Raw genomic sequence first — 27,554 nt, forward strand, 5'->3', positions numbered from 1 at the left:
TACCTCCATAAGATGAGACCTTTGTGCAATTACTCAACATGGTTTATTAATCCAAAAACTGATACATCTGATTTGTGAAATTTCAAACAAACCAACTTGCGTCTGTGACGAGGTGATCATCTTGGCTGTTTGGTGCCCAACTTTTTTAAATTCTTGTTTAGCTGAAAGTAAATGAAAATAATGTAAGGAAATGAAAGTTGTAGCTTGCAATAATAGGCATAGAAATGGAAAAATGATGATCTAATTTTGGAAGTGTACCTCAGTAAACTTGTGAATCTGACGGACAAAGAAATCTCCATGTCTCCGTGCAACTTGAGTGTCAGCAATGTGGATCATGTCCTGTAAGAGGAAAGTTAAATTAAGTGTAGAAAACATGGGTTAGAACATATTGGAAAAAATGTTCAGGACAATACTCACATTGTCGATATAGAAGTCGACTTCTGAACCAGACTGAAACTCCCCTTCAAGTCCGCTGGCACCACCTGTCCAGACCACATTTTTCATCTTATGCTGCAATAGAACACAAAAAGATTTTGTTAAATTATAAGATCATAGTAAAGCATTTCGGGAAAATATAAAAGCTCCACCTTTATGTGGTACATTAAAATTGTAAACTAATGTTTCGCCTTCAGCTGCACTCATATACAGCATTTTTGTACTAAAAACGTGTTAATGCATTTTAATGTAACACCATTTATTCTAGCTTTAAATAAGTGATAAAAATTGAAAGTTTGCATATCGATGAAGAATAAGCCAAGAGTGGATGGACAAGAAGGAGAATATCGTCACTTGATCTGCTGTAGTGAAACAAAACAGTAACTTTTACCCGACAGCAATTTTTTTCAACTGTACATATGCTGTACGCTTTTTATCCAAAACATGTGGTGCATTTTGATGCCACATATTTTGATTCATGTAACTTGGTAACTTTGACAAGTATATAAAAGCTGTTGCTTTCAGTTGACGATATTAGTTTAATAGATCATCAGTAATTGTGATAACGGCAAATAACCAGCAAATACCATGCAAGTAAATGGGCTACCAAAATGAACACAATAACATAATTACTATACATTTTAAAACACATTTGGGACACCAGTAAAAACGTGCTACACATCAAAAGCTAATATGCTAAATATTAGAAAATATAAAGATAATGAGATAACACTTCGAACATCACTGCCTTTAAAAGGAGCTGCTGCAACAAAATATAAAAATGCTGATGACATTTTAGCTGAAGTAAAGATAATTTGCTAAAGTGGTTTCTTTTACGTCTACCATATGAGAAGCATCAAATTTGAACTGAAGATTTTGGAAATACAAAAACAAAACATGAATGGGCAACTCCAAATATTGCACCTCTAGTTTAGCTATACCTTGACCAGCAAATTTCAAGTCGAAGATGTTGACATTTGAATAAATACACAAACTAAGAAAGTGATGGACAGCTTGGGTGAAAAGTAAAATGAGACTGACAATTTTAATAATATTTGATAATCTCTGCTGGATTAAACAAATATTTTTTATTCCATCGTAATACCTTTTCATTATTTTCACTCACACCTGCTGTCAATTGTAAAATCATAGCCACCTAGCAAACAACGTGATAGTAGTTTTATCATGATGCAAGCCATGTGTGTTCAACATGGCCATTTTGAAGTGGATACGAATCCATCAAAGAGTATCTGCCTACAAAGGCTTACCAAGTGCAAATCCACATAATTTTGTTATTAGCGATGATAATCAAAAATATTTTTAAGATAATACCATTTGGCAGGCTACAAACAGTACAGGAAATGCAAAATACCAAGTTACAGTCATGTGCAGATGTATGAAACTGCCCTATGAATTTGCATGAACTCGAGAGTACAATTCCTAATAGAATAAAGAGAACTATTTCAAATATAACAAAGCAAGGTATCATTTTAATCCTCAGTCTCCTCTTCAAGATGGTGTCATTTGAAGCATAATTACAAAGTTTACTCCACTCTCCTAAAGGACATGACACTCTCACTCAAATAAGTTTAGTATTTAATAATAATATGAAGTGAGTACAAGTAAATATTCTAATTTCATCTCTATAAGCCGTCATTGCAAAATCTTTGAAGTTTTGCAATTGTTGTGTATCTAAAGATATAAAAATAAGAATTCTTGACATTTTGTGCCTTCGTTGTACAGTATTTTCATTAGTAACATCTTCACTATCAAAACTACCGCAGAACAGCAAGCAACCAATATTTTCCTTCATAAAAAAAGAATTTCTATGCGATAAATTGCTAAAAGAGCTGGTAGTTCAAGAAAAGGAGTGTCTGGTGTCATCCAGAGATTCAACGAGACTGGCTGCAGTACTGAAGATAAACCACACTCTGGTCGCCCGAAAAAGAGCACTAGTAGAGAAGACAGAACTCTGGTGGGGTTATCCTTGGGAGACTGTAGAACGTCTAGCAGTGAACTAACCAGAGACTGGCAGGACACAAGCAATATTAAAGTGCATACATTTACAGTTAGAAGACGCCTAATTGTTGTTGGGTTGAAGGGCTGCAAAGCAAGAAAAAAGCCACTGGTGACAGAGAAACAATGGTGCAATCGATTAAAGTGGGCACGCCATCACAAGACATGGAGTGTGGACCAGTGGAAGAGAGCACTTTTTTCCGATGAATCTACCTTTTCTGTTACAAACCACTCTGGTTTGCAGTATGTTAGAAGAAGACCATGAGAAGCTTTCAAGCCATGGTGTATTACTCTCATAGTAGAGCACCCTGCATCAGTGATGGTTTGGGGCTGTATGGCGGCATCAGGAGTTGGACGGTTTGTCTTTGTACTTTGCATGATGAACGGAGAAAAATATATCAAAACTGCATCATGCAAAGTAAAATGTTACCAAGTGCTAAGGCTTTGTTTGGTGAAGGTTCAAATGACTGGTAGTTCCAGGATGACAATGCCCCCTGCCACCGTGCTAAGAAAGTCAAAGAGTGGATGCAACAAGAGGGAGTCAGCACATTGCCATGGCCAGTTCAGAGCCCAAATTTGAATCCCATTAAAAATCTGTGGCAACGCATGGCAGCTATAGTAAACAAGACCAAGCCCAAAACTAAGAATGAGCAGATGGAGGGCCTTGTGAGAGCTTGGCACAGAGTAAAAACTCGTACACACTCTTGCTCAAATCGACGATTAGCTGTGCGATTGACCGCAACGATGAACTGCTATGACGTGATTTTGTGATGAGCGGCCAATGTACGTAATCGTTGCTAGCGACAATGCGATGGACTTTCAACATGTTGAACTTTGACACTGATGATTGCAACTGTTAGCTTCTTGATTGGCTGTTTGTTGACCGCATCGAGTCCAATTTTAACAGTTGTGAAGCTTGGTGTCAAATCAGGTAAAATTTAAAAAAGATAACTATTTATGAGTTTCTAGCCCGCAGTTCCTAACTCGGTTGCGGAATGTACACAGAAATAAATTTTTTACTATAATGTAACTATAGTAATTACATGTAACTATGGAATAATAAGTATAATAATAATAACTCTAATAAGTAATTGGAATGTACTATAATCGCCAACACAGCTACACATTTTTCAAACCGACTAGAACTCGTAGGCGATGATCTCACAAAGAGCTATCTTAATTATACGGTACCATACCGTCAATTCATATTCACAAACATGGCGAAGAACTACACTCGTGATAAATTGCATAATCAGATAATTAAAAGATAACAAAAGGACCCACGATATCCCCAATGTAATTTCGTGATTTCTAATTGGTTGTTGGTTAGCGGATCACCTACAACTAATCGCTCATATTGTGTACACCTTATCATTGGTGATGTAAAAACAGCTAATCGTTGTAGTCCATCGCACAGCTAAACGTTGATTTGAGCGATAGTGTTTACAGACAGGCTTTAATTGAGCCAAGAAAACTGCAAAAGTTGGTTGCATTAATACCCAACTGCTGTCATCTTGTCATAGAGAACAAAGGCTGACCAATCATGTACTGAGACTACGAAGCTTCAGTAATCACCTCCAGTTTCTTTACAAAAAGTATTTATACACCCAACTGCCCTTTTAGGGGCCACAAACCTGGTCAAGGAGTTGTTCAGCTTTGAAAATTATTTAGTAGGTTGCATAACTGCACACATTAAACAATAGAGGGCAGCCTAATGTTTCAATTATTAAATTAGTAGATTAATCATTAAAATAATCAGATAGCGGACACTATCAGCATTAAAATGATACTAATATATTCGCTGTAGCTATACTTTAAGCTGCATAAAAACAGTTTGAAATTTTGCACATGGCTGCATGTGAACTTGGCCTAAAAACTAAAATGATAGTTCTTAAAACAAATTCTGAAGCACTAACAAATATGCCAAGCAATAATTTTTTATTAACATATTTTTATTAACATTAAATTAACATTAATATTGGCTGTTTACTATTTAACACTATTATGTAAAGCCATCGGAAAATGTCCAGCCATGTTTTACCGCAAGACAGAATATGACAGAAAAGGTTGAAAAAATGCTATGATTTTTCGAACTACAATTTCAGGAAGTTAACTTTAGTTGAATTCATTGAAGGCTCTTTTTTCATATCATAACTATTGATGCACCAGAATTGTTTGAAATGGAACTAGAATTTTGTTTGCACCAAAATTGAGTGAGTGAGGCAGGAAGCAAGGTCATAAATGGCTCACCTTTATATTTCACACTCAGCGTGCACGGTACAAACATAGCGTGCACGGTACAAACATAGCGTGAACGGTACAAACATAGCGTGCACGGTACAAACATAGCGTGCACGGTACAAACGAGAACAAAACCTTATGAAAGCAGTACACTTACCTTAAAGCCCATAAGAGCGATACTCAGTTCCTCCTGAGTCTGAAATTACAATTAAACATGATATGCAACAGATATTGTACTATTAGGGTATTAGTACTACGACTTTCGGGCCAAACAACCGCACGGCAAACTAGAAGCATATACACAACTAGAAGTGCCGAAGGATCTGCACAGTGTCAGTTGTGACTACTTAGTGGCTGTAAACCGTTAGGAAGTCGAAATGCGAGTCTTTTTTTCATGGTTAACAAGTTTACGATAAGTTTTGGCGAGTCAGTGTAGATATTTAAAGATAGATTTTGTCAAAAAAACCTGCAGAAGAAGACAGGGTCAATAGCGAGTCTTGAATGCTCACGATTAGATAAGTCTGGTAATTGTAAACCTTGGACCAACTTGTTGCATGGCCAACAGAGACAAAATATATAACATCATAATCTTTAGGGCATGCATTCTTTAGCAAGACTGAATATACCAAGAAAATGAGCACTGCATATCTCTACTTACTCATGATGATATAAACATCTCTAGCTAATATATGCATGAGAATTCTACATTACCTATAAAATATGTGGCTATAGTTTACATAGTTAATGTCTAACAGAAAGCGTCTGCTAAGTAGAAGTTTGTTTTCATTATTATTGTCCAAGTCAAAATTTTAGATATTATCAGAAGTGGTTATAACAGCGCCATAATGAATATCTTTCAAAGAGCGTAATAGTTTGTCATAATTACGTACTATCCCTCGTGACAATGGTAGCCGCTAACATCCTATATGCAAGACTATCTCATACTCCCACCATTCATTACTAGTAGTAATTTACTACACATTCAAAGGTGACAAGACATCCAGTTAGGTCGAGGTAGGTATTTTGTTAACTTTATCGAGCACAAAACTGAGCTAATCCTGGGTGTCTTGAAAAAAATTGTGTTGTCAAATCTATTTAAACGATTTCAGACATTGCTAGGGCAAAGCAACTTGTGAAAAAACACTCATAGAGCAGTAACTAGAGGATCTCTGCTTAAACCACTTAATAGCAAAATCGTAGATGGTTTGAAACACTGAAAAGAACAGGTCTAAAAACTGAACAGATATATTTTTACTATAAAAGTTTGAGATTTAGAGTCAATATGCCACATTCTCTTCTCTATGGCATTAATGAAACATCATTGTTTTCACTATTGCATGGATAAATGGACTGACCTTTTAATCATGCTTTCAAATGAGGTTTTATTTTTGTATGTTTCGAAAAGTGTTTTGTTGATCCGGGGGTGACAACAAAACTGAATTATAACTTGCAAAAACAACGGCACGCTGTTTCTCTTTTTGCAAATGCGGCAAAATATTTGTGGTTTGTCCGTTCGCGTAAAAACATTGTCTGTCATGTTCGATAGCACACATCCCTGGGATGACCTTGATAGTTCCATGTCACAAATGTATGTGCTTTTTGTGCATCTGTCTTTTCATGCTATAAATAGGTTAAAGGTTGACTTGCAACAAAATTCATATTGCAGTTATTTGGTATCAAAAGATTCACCATGTCTTACTCTGCTGCGTTGAAGGTGCAAAATATGTGGAAATGCGATTACAAGCTCTTAAAAGCTCAAAAACCATCAGTTAATCGCAGCTATCACGAAACCGCCGTAGATTAGAATCTCTTTCCAAAACGGCTCAAATGGGACATCGTTGAAAACGATGGCTTCTGTTTACACTTTCATGCAACCTTATCCGTCGAAATATTTTCACAAATATACTTCACACATTCAATAAAACCATGTCTATTGTCCTTGCGCATCTGTTTTCATCATTGTAATGCTGTCACCTAAACCTACCATACAAATTTGTTTAATCTTTTAACCATAGCTCGAAGGAGTGCATATTATCCCCTGATAAACATGACAAGCCTGTTGGCCACCTGTGATAGTCGAAAAATGCTGCCGAAAATATTCGCACTGTTTGGCAAGAAGTATGGGTCCCATGATCAGATTGCGACTAGATGATTAGACCAAGCTGAAACAAAACTGTAAAGTAGCGAGCATCTATATTTGATACGAACTTTTGGGAAGAACCCGAAGTGTTTGTCATACACGTTTTATATTAAGCCTTTTATTGCCCTTTCATTTCACCTTATAACATAACGTGTCAAAACAATAACCACAATAACTATTTGTTCCTGACAACTATTCTCCAGCTTATTAAATGTAAAAAGGATGCTCCTAGCATAACAGAGACTGCCCCAACCTTGAGTATTAAACAGACGGATGAACAGTGTTGAACAGGCGGAAATGGTATGGATGAAGAAGAAACCACAAACAATTGTCTCACCATATCCATAAAGGTAGCTAGCTTGGACAAGGTAAGGGTAGAGTAGAGCTTTAGGTAGCTCCTGATCGTTCCAAGCATGTGGTGCTGCTGCACTTCATCCATGAAAACTCTCAACTGCAGCATGTACGGCTCCTTAACACACAAATGAACAGCATGTATGGCTCCTTAACACACAAATGAACATAATGTACGGCTCCTTAACACACAAATGAACAGCATGTATGGCTCCTTAACACACCAATGAACAGCATGTATGGCTCTCTAACACACAAATAAATAGCATGAACAGCTCCTTAACACACAAATGAACAGCATGTATGGCTCCTTAATACACAAATGAACAGCATGTATGGCTCCTTAACACACAAATGAACAGCATGTACGGCTCCTTAACACACAAATGAACAGCATGTATGGCTCCTTAATACACAAATGAACAGCATGTACGGCTCCTTAACACACAAATGAACAGCATGTATGGCTCCTTAACACACAAATGAACAGCATGTATGGCTCCTTAACACACAAATGAACAGCATGTACGGCTCCTCAACACACAAATGAACATCATGCATTGTGAGCAGAGCAGAATGAGCTCCAATTTACAACTCAATATAAAAACTTAATGCTACATGCATTTTTTAGAATAAACCGACTGTACACTTGCAATGACCTTCAAGAGTGAGTAGTGGGGCCTAGCTTGAAGCTGATAGCCTAGCTTGGAACTGATAGGGAAGTGCCTACCTTATGGTAGTTGAGGGGGCTGTCATAGTTTGGAGGCACTGGCGAGAGAAACTTGGGGCAGGCAAAGGCGAATGCGCTCTGAAACTCCAAAGTATCGCTGAAAGTAGCGGATATACTGAGTAAATTGATAAATAAGCATCATATCAAGCAGCATCTAACTTTTGAGTCGAGTGATGCTAACATCAAGCATATGACTGTATATCTATATATATATGAGCTGGTGGCTCGAAGACCTTACCCTTTCTGCATCTTTAGCCTCTTGTCTTGGTGCTTATCTTGGAGCTGAGAGTGTACACTTTCATCAATTCTCATTGGGTGAAGAACCAGGCAAATGTTTAACAGAGTATACATCTGGTCATTTTGTTTGTTTATCTGCAAAAATAATGAATAGCATTATGCACTTTTCTACACAATAGCTCCCAATCAGTGCGCCTGCTTGTACGTGACTCGTCTACTATCATACTATCACTGCACCTGCTTGTACGTGACTCGTCTACTATCACTGCACCTGTTTGTACGTGACTCGTCTACTATCACTGCACCTGTTTGTACGTGACTCGTCTACTATCACTGCACCTGTTTGTACGTGACTCGTCTACTATCACTGCACCTGTTTGTACGTGACTCGTCTACTATCACTGCACCTGTTTGTACGTGACTCGCCTACTATCACTGCACCTGTTTGTACGTGACTCGACTACTATCACTGCACCTGTTTGTATGTGACTCGTCTACTATCACTGCACCTGTTTGTACGTGACTCGTCTACTATCACTGCACCTGTTTGTACGTGTTCCTTGCACGCAACCATTTAAAATACATTAGTTTACCTGCTATGATAATTTGTTTTTCAGACTCGATGATAAAATTTAGATCAAGCTGAGGAGAAGGTCTAATTGGTTATCTTCTTGTTTCTTTGCTATGAAAATAGTTATAGCGTAAAATAACATTTTCACCAAAGCCCTCAACCTTCAAACACACACATTTTCAAATTTTAATAAAATAACATTTTCACAATTTTCTAAAATCTTCTCAATGGGTTAATGTAGGTAAATCACTAAATTCTTACGGCTAACCTAATAGATCCTTCAACCTAATAGATCTTTATAGATAGATGTAGATCTATTCAACTGTTATATTGCATTTATGATTCACAGACTAATAGATTGTCCAAACACAATACAATATAGCACCGCTATACCAAATGACTTGTTCAATTTGAAATAAATTTTGTTAAAACTAACAGATTTGACTAAACCAACTCACAAGTGAATATCAAATCATATCTAAGAAATTAACTCCCTTGCTGGATGCACACAGTTCGAATCCTAAATAATATTTGGAAAAATCTGGTAAATCATTTAGTACAACAGACACGCAAAGAAGCAAAGCGAATGTTCAACAAGGTACACTAGGCAACCATCAGTGATCTCGCTCCTTTTTATTGAACAACTAGCTGTGCTACCCGGCGTTGCCCGGGTAATAAAAAAGTCTTTGGTCAGAAAATTGATTTGTATTTAACATATAACAACATTTGCCATTCTAACTTTCAAACTACATATCATGAGAAAAGTGTTTTGTGTAATTGAAATAAATTAAGAGAGAAAATAAAAACAGATGTAAAGATTTTCAAACTTTGTAAAACAACTTTTAAACTTCATATCATGAGAAAAATTTTTGTGCAAGTCCAATAAATTAAAAAAAATAAAACGGCTATATAAAGGTTTTAAATGTGAAATGTAAAACAGTAAATGTGAAATAACTAGCAAGTAATAGCTAAACTAAGCCGTTTTGTTACGATTACAATAAAACATGATTCGGTAATGATACAATTAATACAAACTGAGAAACAAAATAAAATCCTGAATATGTAGAATTGATAACAACAGTTCTTGTATAAAAGTATGTGTGTGTATAAAAAAGGTTACTGTCCCTCCAAACGCCATCCATCAAAATTTTGAATACGACGATACGGAGACAATATAATAGTCCACGCGAGAAGAATTGGCCTCGACCCCCAAAAATAGTAATCGAACCTTACGAAAAATGTTTCTTAACAGGGGCATCGTAAAGCGTGGGCGCATCGGTAAAATAATCAGCGTGTGCTATAGCCGAAATGACAGATCCACGTACATGAACACACATATTTTGAGAAATATATATATTATATATATACATTTCTATTATACTAATAAATTATTTGAAAGCAATACTTATCTTTTTTTTCCAGCTACTGTCAGTTTCATGATATTCTCATTCGTCAGGCTGTGTTGGAATAGATCCTTCAAATGAGAATATCATGAAACTGACAGTAGCTGGAAAAAAAAGATAAGTATTGCTTTCAAATAATTTATTAGTATATAGCTGCTCCAATATATTTGTTGAGCACTCTAATTTTAGTAATACTAGCCCATAATTCTTAGGAATTTATAGTTTACATTTCTATTATGTATATAATCCCACGACCAAACGAGAGGAGTGAAGTTTGAGAGTTTTATGGTAAATGCATGTGCACACAACTTACGAAAATTATTCATCAACAACATCGAAAACCCTTATATCGAAATCTCATCAACAAATTTAACCATTTTTTGTAGAGTCGTTAAAGTATAATAACGATACAGAACACATATAAACCTATTTAAATATGTTACCAAGTCTTTGAAAGGTTACCGCAATATCTTAAAACTAACCCATCTGATCGGATTATACATAAATACACAGATTAATTCTGCCAAAAATCTTTATCAAAACTGGCCAAGCCTTACTTTTATCAAAATTAAGACTGGCAAACGAAATGCCGAGCGGCAGAGAATAGAACCATTAGGTCGTGCGCATTTCACGAAAAAATAAAGTGCACATTTCACCAGTCTATAGCATTGTCGAATTGCCGAAGGTTTCTGTAATTAACGTAGAAGTACAGAAATCGTTTCTTTTTTGCCGATTTCAAAGTAACTGACATATTGGAAACTTTTGAGTACTTTGGTATTCTAACTGATGTCCAAAGCAGTGAAAGTAAAGGAAATGACGATGATATTTTTTCTAACGATTCTTATGAGATTATTACAATATTTAATTATAAGTTTGGATGACTATTGAAATCTTATAGTCACACTAACAACATCGATGATGGGCAGTATGTTACTGTTATTATTTTTTCTAAGTAGGTTTGTTAAATAGATTTTCTAAAAATCTGTATAAATATCACAACTTCTTGATATTGTTAGCTATGACGTTTTGAAATGTAAACAAAATTGTGCATTGGTTTTCTATTAGTCATACTTCGACTTACGAGCTTAATGCGTTCCGAGACTGAGCTCGTATGTCAATTTACTCACGTGTTGGTGCAATTTATTTATATATAGAACAATTAAATATATATTGATTGGTTTCCATACTCTAAAAAATGCAAATAAAACACTCAAAACAAGATATTGTAATAGAAAGAACATGTTGGTTATTGTCCTAACATACTACATGCTTTCAAAAAGCAACAAATAAAAAATAAACAAAGAAATGTGATAAAATGTAAAATTAAATACATACAATAGCAGCTAACGCTAGCATTTTCCAGAGAGGGAGATATAAGCTATCCTTCATTACAACAGTTGACTTTAATAAATTTGGATTTTATCAAAGTCTTAAAAGACAAACTTAGAAGCAAATCTAAAAGCAAACTTTCATTTTTAACTTAACGTAATTAAAATTTATTCGGCGTTCATAGTTTGAAGTTTCTCGCTGGTTAGCTAATTTTTTCTTTGTTTCGCTTTTACGACTAGCCGGCCGTTTTAAGATGACCATATCTAAGGAAGTTTGCTTTTGTCGCCCTTTCAACATGTTTCGATCAGGACGAACACAGGGGTCGTCACAAAGGTTTAATGCACGACCACTAGCCAACTTGTCCGAATGTCTATTTTTATAGTTTTGATAGATAGCATCGGCCTTTTTAAATAGCGTCGTTTCAGTTAGGTACGCTGTCACCGGCCAATTGTTTATCTTTTATTCAATGCCTGAGCGGTCGCTTCATCAGTGGTCGTGAAGATCGCTGCGTCGTTTAGAAACTACTGTTAGTCCTTTTGCGAGCTAAATGCCCTGAATATAATCCTTCTGTTTGGTAATTGTGGATGTATTTCGGTCATATTGCTGAGCTAGCTCAATCATGCATACACATTTCGCATATTTATCAATAATTTGCCGTTTAATATCAATTGTTATCATTTGCTTTTTCTTTGCATTATTTTTCATTTTACTGGCAAACTTTCGGTCTACGCGCAGTACTTTTAATTCACATAATTCTGCACTGAAAAGCGCGCACAAAAACACGGTACAAAAGTATAACCTGAGCAGTTGAAAAATACAGATTGATGCTGTTGTCATAAAACACATCCGGCATACTTGGCAACTGACTCACGTGCTCGTATCTCAAACATGGCTCGTATGTTAGTGCTAAAACTTGCTTAAGAGCTGGCTCGTATCTCAAGTTTCTCGTACGTTGGGCACTCGTAAGTTGAAGTATCACTGTATTACTGTATTACTGTATTACTATTGTATTAATAATATTGGTTATTCTAATAATGTCAGTGCATTTTACTTCTAAAATTGGCCAATTGCATTTCTCCTATTGCAGGGGTAGAGATATAAACATATAATCTTTTCCTTTCACTATTGTTGTTTGTTGTATATAATAACACCCACACCCAATACATTACAGCTACCATTGCAGTTATCCTATTGCACTGCAGCGCCATTTGACTGCTAATATTGCATTTCTCAACCATCAGTACCCTTTTTTTTCCAATATCACTTTGGTCGTGGGCTGTATGACAGGGGAATTTCTAGTATATATAGATGTTATAATAATTTATAGGCCATTATTATTATTACGGATACTTATTCGTAATAATATGCAATCTTTTGCTCAACTTCTTTTTTCATCCCCCAAACGTGGCTTCGCCTCCACGACTTCTGCTCTTATTCTATTTAAGACTAGGAGACAAGAGCGACCAACCTGATCATACAGCTGTGCTTTATTCTGAAACATTGACTTGGTTCTCTGTATATAAAGAAGGATGTTGGAGAGGGTACGAATAGCATCCTGATAGCGTCTCATCATCATGTATACAAATCCTACGTAGTAGTAGGTTGTTATCTGGCACCCAGGCACTCGTGAATACAAGGTCTGCATGTAAAAGCATAAACATGTATTTAACCAATGGAAAACGGGTAAACAAATATCATAGTATCTCCGGCTATATCAGGCCTACGGAGTTATCATACCTTTATATTATTTATAACAACACAAATAATTGTTGAAGCATTACTACGAAGTATTACGAAACAACAGGGTGTTATCATTTTTGCACCAACTTAATATGACAAGAGAAGATGATGACCACATCGCTTGAATAGCTTAAAGAAAACATTTTTCTTTAAAAATTAGCAAGGATTTACGTTTGTGTCTTGCAGCAGCTCCATAAAGTCACTGAAGTTAAAAGTAAGTAAGTTGTAAGAAAGTAGCAGTGCATAGAAAAAAGAGGAATGCGAGAAGTTGAAACAGCTGCATCAGTTAGCACACACCTTCTTATTGAGGTCGATACTCTCGAGGACCTTGAGAGCCTGGTAGTAATCACCGAGCAGTGAATGGAGACGCAAAAGACCGATGAGAGAAAAGTAGCCAAGCATCTTATAGAGAGAGTTGCGTCCAAAGTCCCCCGCAACACTATCAGGGTCACCTCCGCTAGCATAGACCTCGAGCTGCTGGTTGATATTTGACTTTTCGACGAGGGAATGCAGGACATTAAGCACACTGTGCACATTCCATATCTTTGGATTGCTCCTCAGCAGACTGATTTCTTGAGGATCCTTCGGCCAAGAGATACAAGAGTATAATTTTATAAGTCACAAGATAGTTATTCATATATATGAGTTATTATAGTTATATATACAGTTATATACAAGATAGTTATTCATATATATGAGTTATTATAGTTATATATACAGTCAAACATGGATAACTCGTTCACGGATAGCTCGAACACATGGTTAATTCGAACATTTCCTTTGGTCCGTTCCCACGTAATGATAAATTGCTATAGATAACTCGAACTCAACACTGATAATTCGAACTGTTTTTTTGCCCAACGGCTACCGAAACGGTTGTTATCACTTTAGAAAATCACTTTATTCAAAGCCATAGAGGTAAACTTCATCTTTTCGTAATTCATAAGCGTCGTTATTACCACCATCGGCAAAATATTTTTGTCAACGACTTTTCTAAAAGTTTGGTGAAATTTGATTTATATTGCGATACGATGAATAGCACGGGCTAGCCGGGGCACGCGTGCAAGGATTTTCGCCACGCACATACAAAACAAAAATCGAATGTTGTTTTTGTATGTGCGTGGTGAAAATCCTTGAGTGCGTGGCGTAACCCAGCTAGCCCGTGATGAATAGTTTTCCGACGTTGATTCTGTGTTGAATCAACGTCGGAATGTTGAATGTTTAAATCGTCTTAAAAATTCTTGTAATTAAACGTATACGTTGTCTGAGCTACAAAAAAACTATTCATCGTTTGACCTAAACACAGAATACGTGTGTACATTCAATAAGTATCTATTAAAAAAGCGTGAGTGATATAGAATGTACCGTAAAACCTCGTAAAACTTCTAATTGAACTGCCTCGGAGTGTTGCTCTTAACGAATCCCAGGTAAAGTAAGGTAATCTGCATAAACTTAAAGAAAAAACGGCAAAATTGATCGTGGGTAAAACCCCAAAAGAAAAAAATGTCTTTTCTTTTGAGCATTTCAACAACGATCAAGTTTTGCCAATGTCAATCTGAAAAACGTCCTGGCAATAACATCACCTCAAACAACAAACCAATCTCAAGTGATAGAGAAATCTCTATACCTTTTCATGAAAACGTTTTAAACTTTACATTAGAAGCATTTAATTTGAAACAAGCCATTTGTGCTTTTGATTTATATTATAGTTTGTATATGTACATGTATCTACTAATAAATAAGTAAATATATGGACTTGTGACAGTGCTCTGATAACTTGAACGCTCTGATAATTCGAACACTTTTGCTCGGTCCCTTGAAGTTCGAGTTATCCATGTTTGACTGTATATATAGTTATATACAAGATAGTTATTCATATATATGAGTTATTATAGTTATATATAGTTATATACAAGATAGTTATTCATATATATGAGTGAGCCGTTGATATCGACAAAAGCTTCGATTCCAGACCTTACTTGCCCACAAAATGCTGTCGTGAACTAGGATATGCTGCCAACAGATCAAAATTGGTAGTTCTGCGACAAAAAGGATGGCGAAAACAGTAGAAAGGAAAATTAGCCATTCATGATAATAGCTACTGGAGTGAAGTAGACAAACCTTCTTTGAGAGTTTGCTCCTGAACTGGCTGAAGGACTGAAACTGATAGATAAATTCATCAATGATATTCCACAGCCATTGGTTGGGCAACTCGAGAGCAACTGGACCATCAGCATCTGCAAAGAAGCATCTCCGCCACTGAGCAAGATAGAGGAGAGCGAACTTACAATGAAACAACTTGTCTGGTCTCAATCGGAGGCCAATTTAGATGCATTTCCTAATGATATTCAGCAGACAACATGCTATAAATAGTGCGTCTTTATTACTATAAATAGTGCGTCTCTATTACTATAAATAGTGCATCTCTATTACTATAAATAGTACGTCTCTTACTTCAATAATATGTTTTCTGTAAATAATAACAATTTTAAAGGTTTGTTCAATTTAAGATACTCCATCATATAGGTGAGTTAGAATGTAAAAGTATCAGGTAGATCGAGCACAGTATTCACTGTATAGAGTAACCTCAGCAAGAACTCCATTGACAGTGCAAATCTTATCTATGAAGCTATGAAGGATTCTATATACATGTACAGGTAAACATGGATAACTCAAACTTCACGGGATTGAGCAAAAGTGTTAGAGTTATCAGAGCGTTCAAGTTATCAGAGCACTGTCACAAGTCCATGTATTTATTAGTAGATACATGTACATATACAAACTATATATAAATCAGAAGCATAGATGGCTTGGTGCAAATTAAAAGGCTTCTAATGTAAAGTTTTAAAATTTTTTATCAGAAAGTATAGATTTTTCTATCACTTGAGATTTGTTTGTTGTTTTAGGTGATGTGACTGCCAGGACGTTTTCAGATTAAAATAGGCAAAACTTGATCGCTGTTGAAATGCTCAGAAAAAGACATTTTTTCTTTTGAGCATTTTAACCAAGATCAATTTTGCCGATTTTACTTTAAGTTTATCCGAAGGTTATTTCGCTTTTCTTTGCTTTCGAAGGGCCATCGCTAAACGGATGTTTGTTAAATTTTGATTTTTTGCAAACCTTTATAAAAGCCGTTAACAAAAATATTTTGCTAATGGTGGTAATAATGACGCCTAAGAACTGCTAAAAGTTGATGTTTTTCTATATGGCTTGAAATAAAGTGATATTCTAAAGCGATAATAACTGTCTTGGTAGCCGTTGGGCAAAAAACTGTTCGAGTAAACAAATCTAAAGCAATTTATCATTGGGTGGGAACAGACCAAACACATCCGTTCGAGTTAACCATGTGTTTGAGCTATCCGAATTTGACTGTATATATATATATTAAAGTTGGTATGCCTGTGTATGTCCAACTATAGCTATTAAAATATTGGAATAAAGACTCCGTATCACAGAAGATTTGATCTCGGACCCTCCTGTTCCCAATCTAACGCCTTACCAATTAAGCCACACGAGCTCAGGCGATAGTCAGGCGATATATGCCATTATATGGGTGCAAATACGTTACCGCTCTCTGTTACGACGCAACGTGATGGCGCTACATCATGGAGGGCAGTCGCGTAATTTTATGCGAGCTCAATCGTGAGAGAAAGTAGTTAGCTCCTCTTAGTAAGCTTACTCAAATTACCCATTGACAATGTGCCAGGCTAATAGCAAGTGGCAGACAACTCTCATTACCCCTCATTGTTTGTAGGCTGATTTTTAATACCCGGGCAATGCCGGGCATCCAGCTAGTGTAACTATAAAATGGGAAGGAGCAATAATAAAGTGTTAGACACAGAGGGGATTAAGGAGGCAACACGCATGACATACTCAGGATGTGGTTGAAAAGGTCACAGTAGTTGTAGTAGGATTCAAACATCTGCTCTACGGATGGACCAGCTGCAACTCGAGCATAGATGTGCCGAAAGTACAATTCTTTGTAGAGGATGAGAAACACCGAGTCTGAATGAACAAAACAAATCAATCTCTGTAAAATATCTATCGCAGTATAGTGAGAATAGCACTGTATAATAAATACATTCATGTTTAAGGAATATGATATATCTATGCTTTAGCCATAGTTTAGTTAGTATTAAGAGGTATTACTGAAGTCTAACCAGGCAAAACTGGCACAAGTTTTATATGCATGTACTAGCTACTCCGCTATGGTCCTAGCAGTTCTGAATGTAAGTTGATAAAACCTACAGGCCTTCACATGACGCTCACATACAACCTAGAAACCTAGATGCCTAAAACCTAAATGTCTACATAAAACCTACAGATCCTTTCATGTTGCGTACAACTGACCAATCCCTGTGATGAGCACATACAACCTACCAATCCCCATGATGAGTACATACAGCCTAACAACTCCCACGAAGAATACATAAAACCTACCAACTCCCATAATGTGTACATATAACCTACCAACCGCCCCTATGTGCACACATAACCTACAAACCTGCTCAACAGGTGTAATACAACCTACAGACGTGTCCATGATTATAGAAAACACACCTTGATGCAATCTATAATGATGAACGTCTAGTACCAACATTCCAGAAGAACTCATGTTTAATTACTGACAGGTAAGTCTTAGGACCATGTCTTGACACAATACAAGTAGAATAGAAACGATAACAACACAACAGCGAATAATTAAACACGAAACAATCAAAAAATGAGAAAAATTTATTGAAAAAGAGAAACTAAAACTAGAATATTGACAGGCAACTATCACTTAATCTAATGTCGATAGATTTCTAAATTGAAACATATACATGTAGTCAGAACAAATGACTGTGCTCTCATGGATAATCATAATGGTGTTTGCTAGTACAGTATCATTTCTAAAAATCTAACAAACAGGTGATGTGAACAACAATGTAAAAAGGTACCATGTTGGACTATTTCAGCGATGTCCTCAACACCTGGCCATGGACTGTTCTTGAAGAATCTATCCGTGAGCTCATTGAAACTGCAACGAGCAAAAACTTAGGAACATATTTTAACACTCGCACAAATGTGGAATTAAATGATCGAAAGTGAAAAAGAAGGATATCTAAAGTGATTGGCAACTTTAAAGTAGTGCAGTGTTAGTTATGCATTGAAATTCAAGTATATATACCGGTAGATGTAACTACGTGAATCTAACCTTCTAACTTTCAAACTTCATGAGAAAAGTGTTTTGTGCAAGTTAAATAAATTGAGAGAAAGTAAAACAACTGTAAAGGTTTTCAAACTTTGTCAAACAACTGTAACTTTCAAACTTCATATTATCAGGAAAATGTTTTGTGCAGGTCAAATAAATTAAGAAACAATATAAAACAACTATAAAAGTGTTTAAATGTAAATTTATGTGAAATAATTAGCAAGTAATAGCTAAATTAAGCCTGTTTTGTTATGATTATAATAAAAGATGATTTGGTAATGATACAATTATTATGAACTGAGAAAACAAAATAAAAATCATGAATATGTTGAATTAACAATAACAATTTGTGCATAGAAGTGTGTGTGTATAAAAAAGGTTACTGTTCCAGCAGAAGCTATCCATTAAAACTTTGAATACGACGATATTGGTACCTATCGATTCTGGTACAATCATAGAAATGAAATATCGGACCATCTTTGTCTAGTTCTTTGTCTGACCGAACGGAGAGAGAATCTAGAGGCTATTCCTACTCGAGATAATACAATTGTCCGCGTAAAAAGTGTTAGCCTATACTGATTTAGCAATCGAATCTTACGAAAAACCAGAAATAGAAGTGTTATGCACATTTGAAATTGAAACAGCACAATTATAAATTACAAATTAAAAAAATAGGTAATGGTAGCAAAATAATTAGTGTTAAACATTTTCAAAAAATAACAAATGCAAAAGGTAATAATAGGCCTAGTTAATAATCAAAAGTGCACACTTGGCATGCACTTTTCCACCGTACGCGTGCGCGTACGGTATGTGATAAAAGCACCAGAATGCTAAGGACTGTGTAGCTCAGTGATTAAGCGCGTGGTTTGGAAACTTGTAGTTGCAATCACTGTGAGTTCAAATCAAGGAAGCAGTGAGCTTTTAATTTTTAATTTTCTAAGATATTAATAGATATAGGTGGACAGGTGGACATCCTTACAGACGATGACAAACTGAGATTTATATAGATAGGTAAGCATTGGGTAATAAGTGACCAAAGGCATGAGAGGGTGTAAAGTTGAAATTTTTGAGTTGAAAATGACAAAAGGACAGTTAGTTTAGTCGATGATTTAAAAAATTAATCACTCAACTTGGCTTTTTATTTTATTATTTGAAATAAATAAATAAAAAGCTGAAATGAGTGATAAATAGTCTTCAGATGGAGTATTTCATGGAAAGTAGAAGTAGTGGAAGTAGAAGTAGTAGGAGTAGTAAGAGTAGTAGTATGAGTAGTAGTAGTAGTAGAAGCTGTAGTAGTAGTAGTAGTAGTAGCAGTAGTAGTAGTAGTAGGAGTGCCTCTGCAAAGGTTAGGGAGAATGGAAGACTGAATGGCATGAGTGTATAAAATAGTTGAGGCGGCAGGAAAAACAATATGTAAGTGTGTATGTAAATAAAATCTGCATATCTATTATATAGTTTTGGTAAAGCTGGGAAGATATTTTATAATTAAAAACTGTATGAATAAAGTAAAAATTACATTAAAAATTTAAATTCTACCCAATAGATGCTATGATAGATATGTTTATAGAGATATCTGTTATATATCTATTATATAAATATCTTGGATGAACATACCCCTCTAGGAGTCCCCTTAAGTGTGACAACTACTAAAGTTGAGCTGACCAGAGCTGAACTTACCCATTGTCATAATAATTTTGAATTTCATAAAGGTTTTGCTCAGTGATTGCTGTATGGAAATCCTTGAGAAAGGTTTTGATGAGATCCGGTACGATGTATGAAGAGTAACCTCTTTCATACTCTAGGTCGAGTGTTGGGTCCCCGGTGTGAGCGCTGTACTCACCAAACCCCTGGCTATGCTCGCCTCCAAACTACAACAGCAACATACACATAGTTTCATAATAAAAAGACCCAAAATATGTTGAAAATTTGGCTGCGGTAATCACAAGAGGAACACTCAGCTTCAACTTGAGCAATATTTTGCCAGCTGTGGTACATATTGCTCAAGTTGATGCTGAGTGTTCCTCTTTCCTCTATACTCTATACAGTCAAACCTCAACTCACAATCACCATTATATAAAATGCTGTTGATGCAACGGCATAACTGGAGCATATATTCAACTCAACTTACGAAGCAATTTTTATATACAACGTCCACAATTTCTTTTCAAAACCCACGATAAGCTGAAGCGGGAAATACTATTAATCTATGTTTATTTTATGTTTAAATAGCTCCAAATTTCCATCATCACCCCTAGCTCTGTGCCATCTCTGTGACGCTGGGGCAACAATTTAATTCACATGTCTTTATCGTATTTATCGCCTATCTTTATCGTATCTATCGCCTATCTTTATCGTATTTATCACCTGTCTTTATCGTATTTATCGCCTGTCTTTATCGTATCTATCGCCTATCTTTATCGTATTTATCATGTCTTTATCGTATTTATCACCTGTCTTTTTCTTATTTATCACCTGTATTTATCACCTGTCTTTATCTATTGCTCACCTGTATCTATCGTATTTATCACCTGTCTCTATTGTATTTATCACCTGTCTTTACCGTATTTATCATGTCTTTATCGTATTTATCGCCCGTCTTTTTCTTATTTATCACCCGTATTTATCACCCGTATTTATCACCTGTCTCTATCGTATTTATCATCTATCGTATTTATCATCTGTCTTTATATTTATCGCCTGTCTTTATCGTATCTATCGCCTATCTTTATCGTATTTATCATGTCTTTATCGTATTTATCACCTGTCTTTTTCTTATTTATCACCTGTATTTATCACCTGTCTTTATCTATTGCTCACCTGTATCTATCGTATTTATCACCTGTCTCTATTGTATTTATCACCTGTCTTTACCGTATTTATCATGTCTTTATCGTATTTATCGCCCGTCTTTTTCTTATTTATCACCCGTATTTATCACCCGTATTTATCACCTGTCTCTATCGTATTTATCATCTATCGTATTTATCATCTGTCTTTATATTTATCACCTGTCTTTATCGTATTTATCATGTCTTTATCGTATTTATCACTTGTCTCTATCGTATTTATCACCTGTCTTTATATTTATCACCTGTTTTTATCGTATTTATCATGTCTTTATCGTATTTATCACTTGACTTTTTCATATTTATCACCTGTCTTTATCTATTGCTTACCTGTCTTTATCATATTTATCACCTGTCTCTATTGTATTTATCACTTGTATTTATCGTATTTTTCATGTCTTCATCGTATTTATCACCTGTTTTTTTCTTATTTATCACCCGTATTTATCACCTGTCTCTATCGTATTTATCACCTCTCTTTATCGCATTTATCACCTGTACTTATCGTATTTATCACCTGTCTTGGTGGTATTACATTAAAACCAGTTTTCTATGGATTATGACATAGGGGAGAGTGGGGCACATTGCAACGTGGGGCACGTTGAAACACTCCTCAAATTTCTTGCTTGTTTACATCATTTTAAATTCTTTTTAAAGATTGTATTTATATTTTGTTAAAGCAAAAATGTTTTTAAAATGGCTGCATATGGACAGATGGTAACCTATAAGCATCACAACATTAATTTTAATAAATATTATAAAAGCAGCATAGACACAATTGTATGATTAATTGATGCATTTTCAATTAATTGTAAGTCTAATAGGAATTTGTGTGTAGTTGACACAAAAGTTCATTGAATGTGATTTGTTTATGAATGATTATTGGAATGGAAGCTAGCAAGAATAGCTGAAAATCACCATAGGCCTACATAATAATAGATGATTTTTGGGCTAGTTAACTCTGCTATAAAAGTTCACTAAGTAAATGAAAAGACACCAATTTTCCCCAATCAAGCGAAGCTTCTATCTGTGTAAATTGTAACGGACAGCTTGGCAATGCCTAAATCTGATTTTTGATGTTAAGTTGGACACCTGCGGCGGGCTAAAACCTATTGGATGATTTTGGGAGCGGAACACTCGCTGCTTAAATTTAATGGTGACCACATATGATAAAAAGGTATAAAAACTGGCTGCAAACATTCTATAATCAATAACCAAATGAAAAGATTTTGGCGTTAGCGCATGATTTAGCAAAGTTTTGAGTAAATTTGGTATGTTAGCTAACATATGGCTTCTGGGCCATATTTATGGTTGCCACAATGCAAAGTCTAACTGTATTAATGTTGCCAAAGCTAAAGCTTGATTAGCCTTGCTAACAAAAGTAAAAGAACTCGTACAGAGTCACAAAAAGACCTTAAGGTAAGTTGTCATCTTTGTAACTTTGGTTTTAGCCATTTCATTAACTGAAATGCTTCAGGATAGTCAGAACTTACTTTGGCCATTAAAAATACTAATACTTTCATGATTTCAATGGTATCTATGTAATGTACTTTTTGACAGTGGCACAGATTTAGAGTGCAAGATAACCACGAGTCTGAATTACTATTTGTAGTAGCTGATAACTTTAAATCTGAGATACAATAAATGTTAAAAATTACATTAGACTAGCTGAATGCCCAACGTTGCACGGGCAATAAAAGTTTTTGCATAGAAAAATTTCACTCAATTGGGCTAACTTTTGTTACCCGATGAATTTGAGTAAGTTAAGCTTGTCTAAATCTATATAAATCTTAGTGTATGTTTTTGGTAAACCCTGTGTCCAGTTATAACAATTACAATCTAGCAATGAAAAATCTGCATGGCACTGGATTTGATCTCAGAACCTCTAGATCTAACCTCTAGAACATTGGTTAAGATACTCATGCTTAAAGCACTAGACTGTTGACTGTTACACGTAGGGCCTAATGAATGTTAAACTAGCGCAAAACGCAAAGATTGTTTCAACTTTCTCTAAAAATCTAGTCTATTACCTATGCAATGCATATATGCATATGCAATATAATAGTCGTGTACGTGCCTTAGAAGCCAGCGATAGGAAAAGATATTGCATCATGATTTCTCAAGCAATCATGATCTTCAAGCATGCTAGCTGATGCATGAAGCTTGTTATTTTACACAATCGCCATTAGAGATTGGTCAGTACATAAGTATGTGGACATTCATTCTATAATAATGCCAGTCAGACACGTAGTATATTGGATAGTACGCCTGTCTGTAGAACTGGATGTTAAGAACTGAGTTCCAGTTTGAAGCAGCGTTCCAAAAACATTATTGCTATAACTGGATACACGAACGACGGACTAATGAATGACAAACAACGAGATTTTTGAAGGTTAAATTTTGACAAAATATGTGTATTCCATGCAGAGCATATTCACACAATAACCTACATACAATCACACAAATTCAAGAGAGCTTTTAAACCATAACTGTCATACACATGTACAGCTTTCATCGTTTTCCTTGGGTGAATCAGACACGCCGATTCCGATTTTGTACTCAAAATAAAGATTGGTCCACTAACTTTCAAAGTCATGAAGGCAATTTTAAAGCTTTTCAATATCGGTCTCGCAAATGACACAATCGATACAACAAGCTCCACCCATAAATATGTGACTTATGCTAGCTTTTTAGGAACGGAAGTTGGAGATGTGTAGTCCGATCTAGAATGATAGAGATAGGTGTATTAAAACCCATTCATTATTATCTAAATTCAGCCTTCAAAATAATCTGTCTTTTATGACAGGTAGATTAGCTGTTCAACATTGCTTGTAGCTTGTTACAGAGTGTCAAAAAAAAGTGTCAGAAAAATGAGCTCAAAAAACGCGATTTTATCACAAGCTCGCATTTCTATTGCACCTTTTTGAGCTCATTTTTCTTGGCGTTCAGCCTATTAAACATAATGTAACAAGCTACGAGCAGTATTAAATTGCTTATCTACCTTGTATAAAAACTGAGATTAGTTTGAAAGCTGAATTTAAATAATAATAGGTTTCAAGACACCCATCTCTATCATTCTAGACCGGAGTAAATATCCCAAACTTCCGTTCCTAAAAAGCTAGCATACGTCACATATTTATGGGCGGAGCTTGTCGTGTCGATTGTGTCGTTTGCGAGACCGATTTTGAAACGCTGTAAAAAGGCCTTCATGACTTTGAAAGTTAGTGGACCAATATTTATTTTGAGTACAAAATCAGAATCAGCGTGTCTGATTTACCTAGAAACAATGATGAAAGCTGTATGTGACAGTTGTTATGGTTTAAAGAATGTTGTCAGCAAGTGACAGAGAATATGAAATAATTCAAACAGCTTAAAAAAATAGAGAGTGTACATATGATAATTGATGATGATCTGACATTTTAAGCTCACAAATAACATCATTAAAGAGCAACTTGGCCAACCTCTTCATGCAAAGTCAACCATTTCAGATTTTTTTAGTGCCAAAATTATTTAAGTTGACTAAAATATTCTCATAATAACACAATATAGCTATGGTTTGCAGCTTCTTGTAATTACACAGCAATAAAAAAGGTATAATATATACAGCTATGTAAAAATTTAAATGTTAAAAACTACATTACATGTAAGAAATTAATGTAATAAAGTTATAATCAATATAAAAAGGTGAGGATCGGATTATCACTTCTCTGGACGTTAAAGACAGGCAAACGGAGGTGTAGCATTGAAAAATTAGGAAATGGTTGGAGCACAGGTGAGTGGGCGATTGAGACACAGAGCTAGTCTAGCTAATATGAAGTGAACTTTTAAAAATACAACAAATCGTAGTGTGCAAAGAGAGGGACAGCTTTTACTTTCTATTTATACTATTACTCCCTTGATTATTGTCAAGAAGCATGTAGGCGTCTTTATGCATAAAGATGTTTATTTAAGCTCACAGAATACGTGGTTTTGCGGAAGCACACAACACTAACACAACTTGGTCTGTAAATTATTGCTTGTAATTGCTTAAAATTTTTCATACTATTATTACAAAAATATTACGTAACAATTAACCATAGTTTTACAACAAAATATGTATCATTTCAACACTCAAAAAAGACTGCATCAAAATTGACAGCAAACAAAACATTAGTATCATATTTGGAGCGTAATAAATGAGAAAAAATACTACTGATATAGATTTTTGACAGTAGGAACTGCGGGAATAAATACCTACAATATTCTAACAGACATGCAAACGGTCAATTTAATCGTAACAACACACCAAAATGATGAAATAATTTAAAATACAATACACCTTCAGGATACAATGTTGATCCGTTCCAGGGTTGGCATCGTATGGTGAAAAATTCTTATGTAGGGGTATAGAGACCATTGTAATTATACAATGCAAACATCTTCTGTTGAAAGCCGTCAAAATTTTATAAAAATGTGCACATATTGAAAATTAGTAACAAAATAGTATGTTCACTTTAGTAATTATAGTTACCTACAACAACTGTATTGTATTTTGTGTATTTTAATAGTTCTGATCTGCAATAGAACGCAACATTATAATGTCTGTACCACATGCAGTACGTATGGTAAGGAGTTTTTACCTTCAAGACGTATGTATAACATACACTTTGAATTCACCTCCAATAAGTCTGGGTTATTTAACTTACACTTAAGTTTTAGTACGTATTTTTTAACTATTTTACTGAATTTCAACTTTTTATCATGAAGATTTTATCCTCTATCAGTTTCTGTCTTCACTTTCACTATAACATTTAGCGTGTCTGGTTAAAACCTTTTTCAACCTAATTCAACAAAAAAGGCCGAGCGATGCAGTTATCGAAAGCGGCCTCTCACACACTTGACTATTCAATGTTTATCGAAAAAAATGAAATTTTATTTACTATACAATACATACATACCTTTGGAGTAACGCGACTTGAGCTAGTACATGTAGCGAGTAGAGCAGAGAGGAGGCAAAGACGTATTACCTTAGGACACTATGTATTCGCCTCACCTTACTTTCGCGTTTTCGCGGAGTCATCCTCTCGCGAAAATTTTATGTGCGAAACTAAACTATCACAACGAACGAGTGAAAATGCGAAATTAAATAGCTTTGTTCATTGATAGTCCAAAAATCAAATGGCAGCAAGCGATTAATTCGCATTATCAACCTCGCCACACCATTCTACTTGCGGTTTACAATTACAAACTAGTCCCAAATTGAAATTTTTTTCTAATCGGTGAACTGAACCTGAGGAATCTAATTATGTTTGTTCCCTTGCATTTATTTTCACATCCCTATATTTTCGCACTCATCAGAGCTGCGAAATTGAGTTGCAGCGAAATTTTACTCTGTATGCTACTCACGAAACTAAACACTAGCGAAATATAAGTGTCCTAGGGTAATGCTAATTATGTAACTGTACACTTGAAAATAGATTTAATACGTGATTAAATGAAATTTTTTAGCAGGCTAAAAGAAGTTGTATAATCCTGTCCAATTTGTCTACTGGTTTTAAAAGAAAAAGTTTACCACTTTTGGGTCCTGAAAGGCAGAAATGGCCAGGAAGACACAGCTTAACTGTTGGTGCAGAGAGTGCTCTAAGAAAACAAACTAACTTGGTGCAATGTAGAAGATAGCCTACTTGATCACGTATTGAGGATGATGCTTGCTGGTGCAGTGTAAATGCTGGTGCAATGCAAAAAATTGCTAGCGGGCTAACGCTTGTAAAAGGATCCAGAGAAGGTTGCACAGTAGTTTTTCTTGCATGAAATGTGCACAAGAATCAATGTAACCATACATACAGAAGTTGGTACGTATTTATACCCTATAGGACAGGGTTTTAACAAGTTCCAGAAAGTAATGTGGATGCGTCAACTATCTTGAGTAACTAGTCATATATGAGTTACATACATAGGATGATTTGTATTTACGTAGTAATAAACAGGCCCGCCTGCAAAGAGATGGTTAAACAAGAAAATAAAACATAAAATCAAAATGAAATAAATAAAACAAAATGGAATGAACAAAACATAAAAAACATTCCACAAAAAGAAGATAAATAATGATATACATTATAAATGCATTGTACAGTATTGTTTCTATGTACCAGTCCACATCAGCAAATTAAAGACTTGAAATTTTTCTGACGAAGTAGATTTTTCTGTCATCTACTTCCTCGCCACCACTACATGGTTGCTTCTCTTGAATGCTGATCCCGTGCATGGCCTCCAACTTTTTCAAGTGGTCAGTCGTAAACTCCTTGCACTTGCTTTCATATAGTTCTTGCTTTTAATAATAAT

At 35.3% G+C, this 27,554-nt stretch overlaps 1 protein-coding gene across 1 annotated transcript in view; it reads right to left on the reverse strand.

Moving 5' to 3' along the window:
• Nucleotides 1–4: 4 nt before the first annotated feature.
• Nucleotides 5–27,554, reverse strand: part of LOC137407940 (eukaryotic translation initiation factor 3 subunit L-like) — a 30,755-nt gene continuing 3,205 nt past the window's right edge. The window contains exons 2-14 of the mRNA XM_068094330.1: nt 20,065–20,255; nt 18,134–18,213; nt 17,067–17,198; nt 15,315–15,430; nt 13,491–13,775; nt 12,922–13,092; nt 8,152–8,285; nt 7,914–8,010; nt 7,170–7,301; nt 4,850–4,888; nt 418–510; nt 259–339; nt 5–161 (exon numbers count right to left, since the gene is read on the reverse strand). Of these exons, the coding sequence (XP_067950431.1) occupies nt 117–161; nt 259–339; nt 418–510; nt 4,850–4,888; nt 7,170–7,301; nt 7,914–8,010; nt 8,152–8,285; nt 12,922–13,092; nt 13,491–13,775; nt 15,315–15,430; nt 17,067–17,198; nt 18,134–18,213; nt 20,065–20,255 (1,596 nt within the window). The 3' untranslated portion in view covers nt 5–116. The remainder of the gene's footprint in view (nt 162–258; nt 340–417; nt 511–4,849; nt 4,889–7,169; nt 7,302–7,913; nt 8,011–8,151; nt 8,286–12,921; nt 13,093–13,490; nt 13,776–15,314; nt 15,431–17,066; nt 17,199–18,133; nt 18,214–20,064; nt 20,256–27,554) is intronic.

This window comes from Watersipora subatra, chromosome 1 (assembly GCF_963576615.1).
Source record: "Watersipora subatra chromosome 1, tzWatSuba1.1, whole genome shotgun sequence".
Classification (NCBI taxonomy): domain Eukaryota; kingdom Metazoa; phylum Bryozoa; class Gymnolaemata; order Cheilostomatida; family Watersiporidae; genus Watersipora; species Watersipora subatra.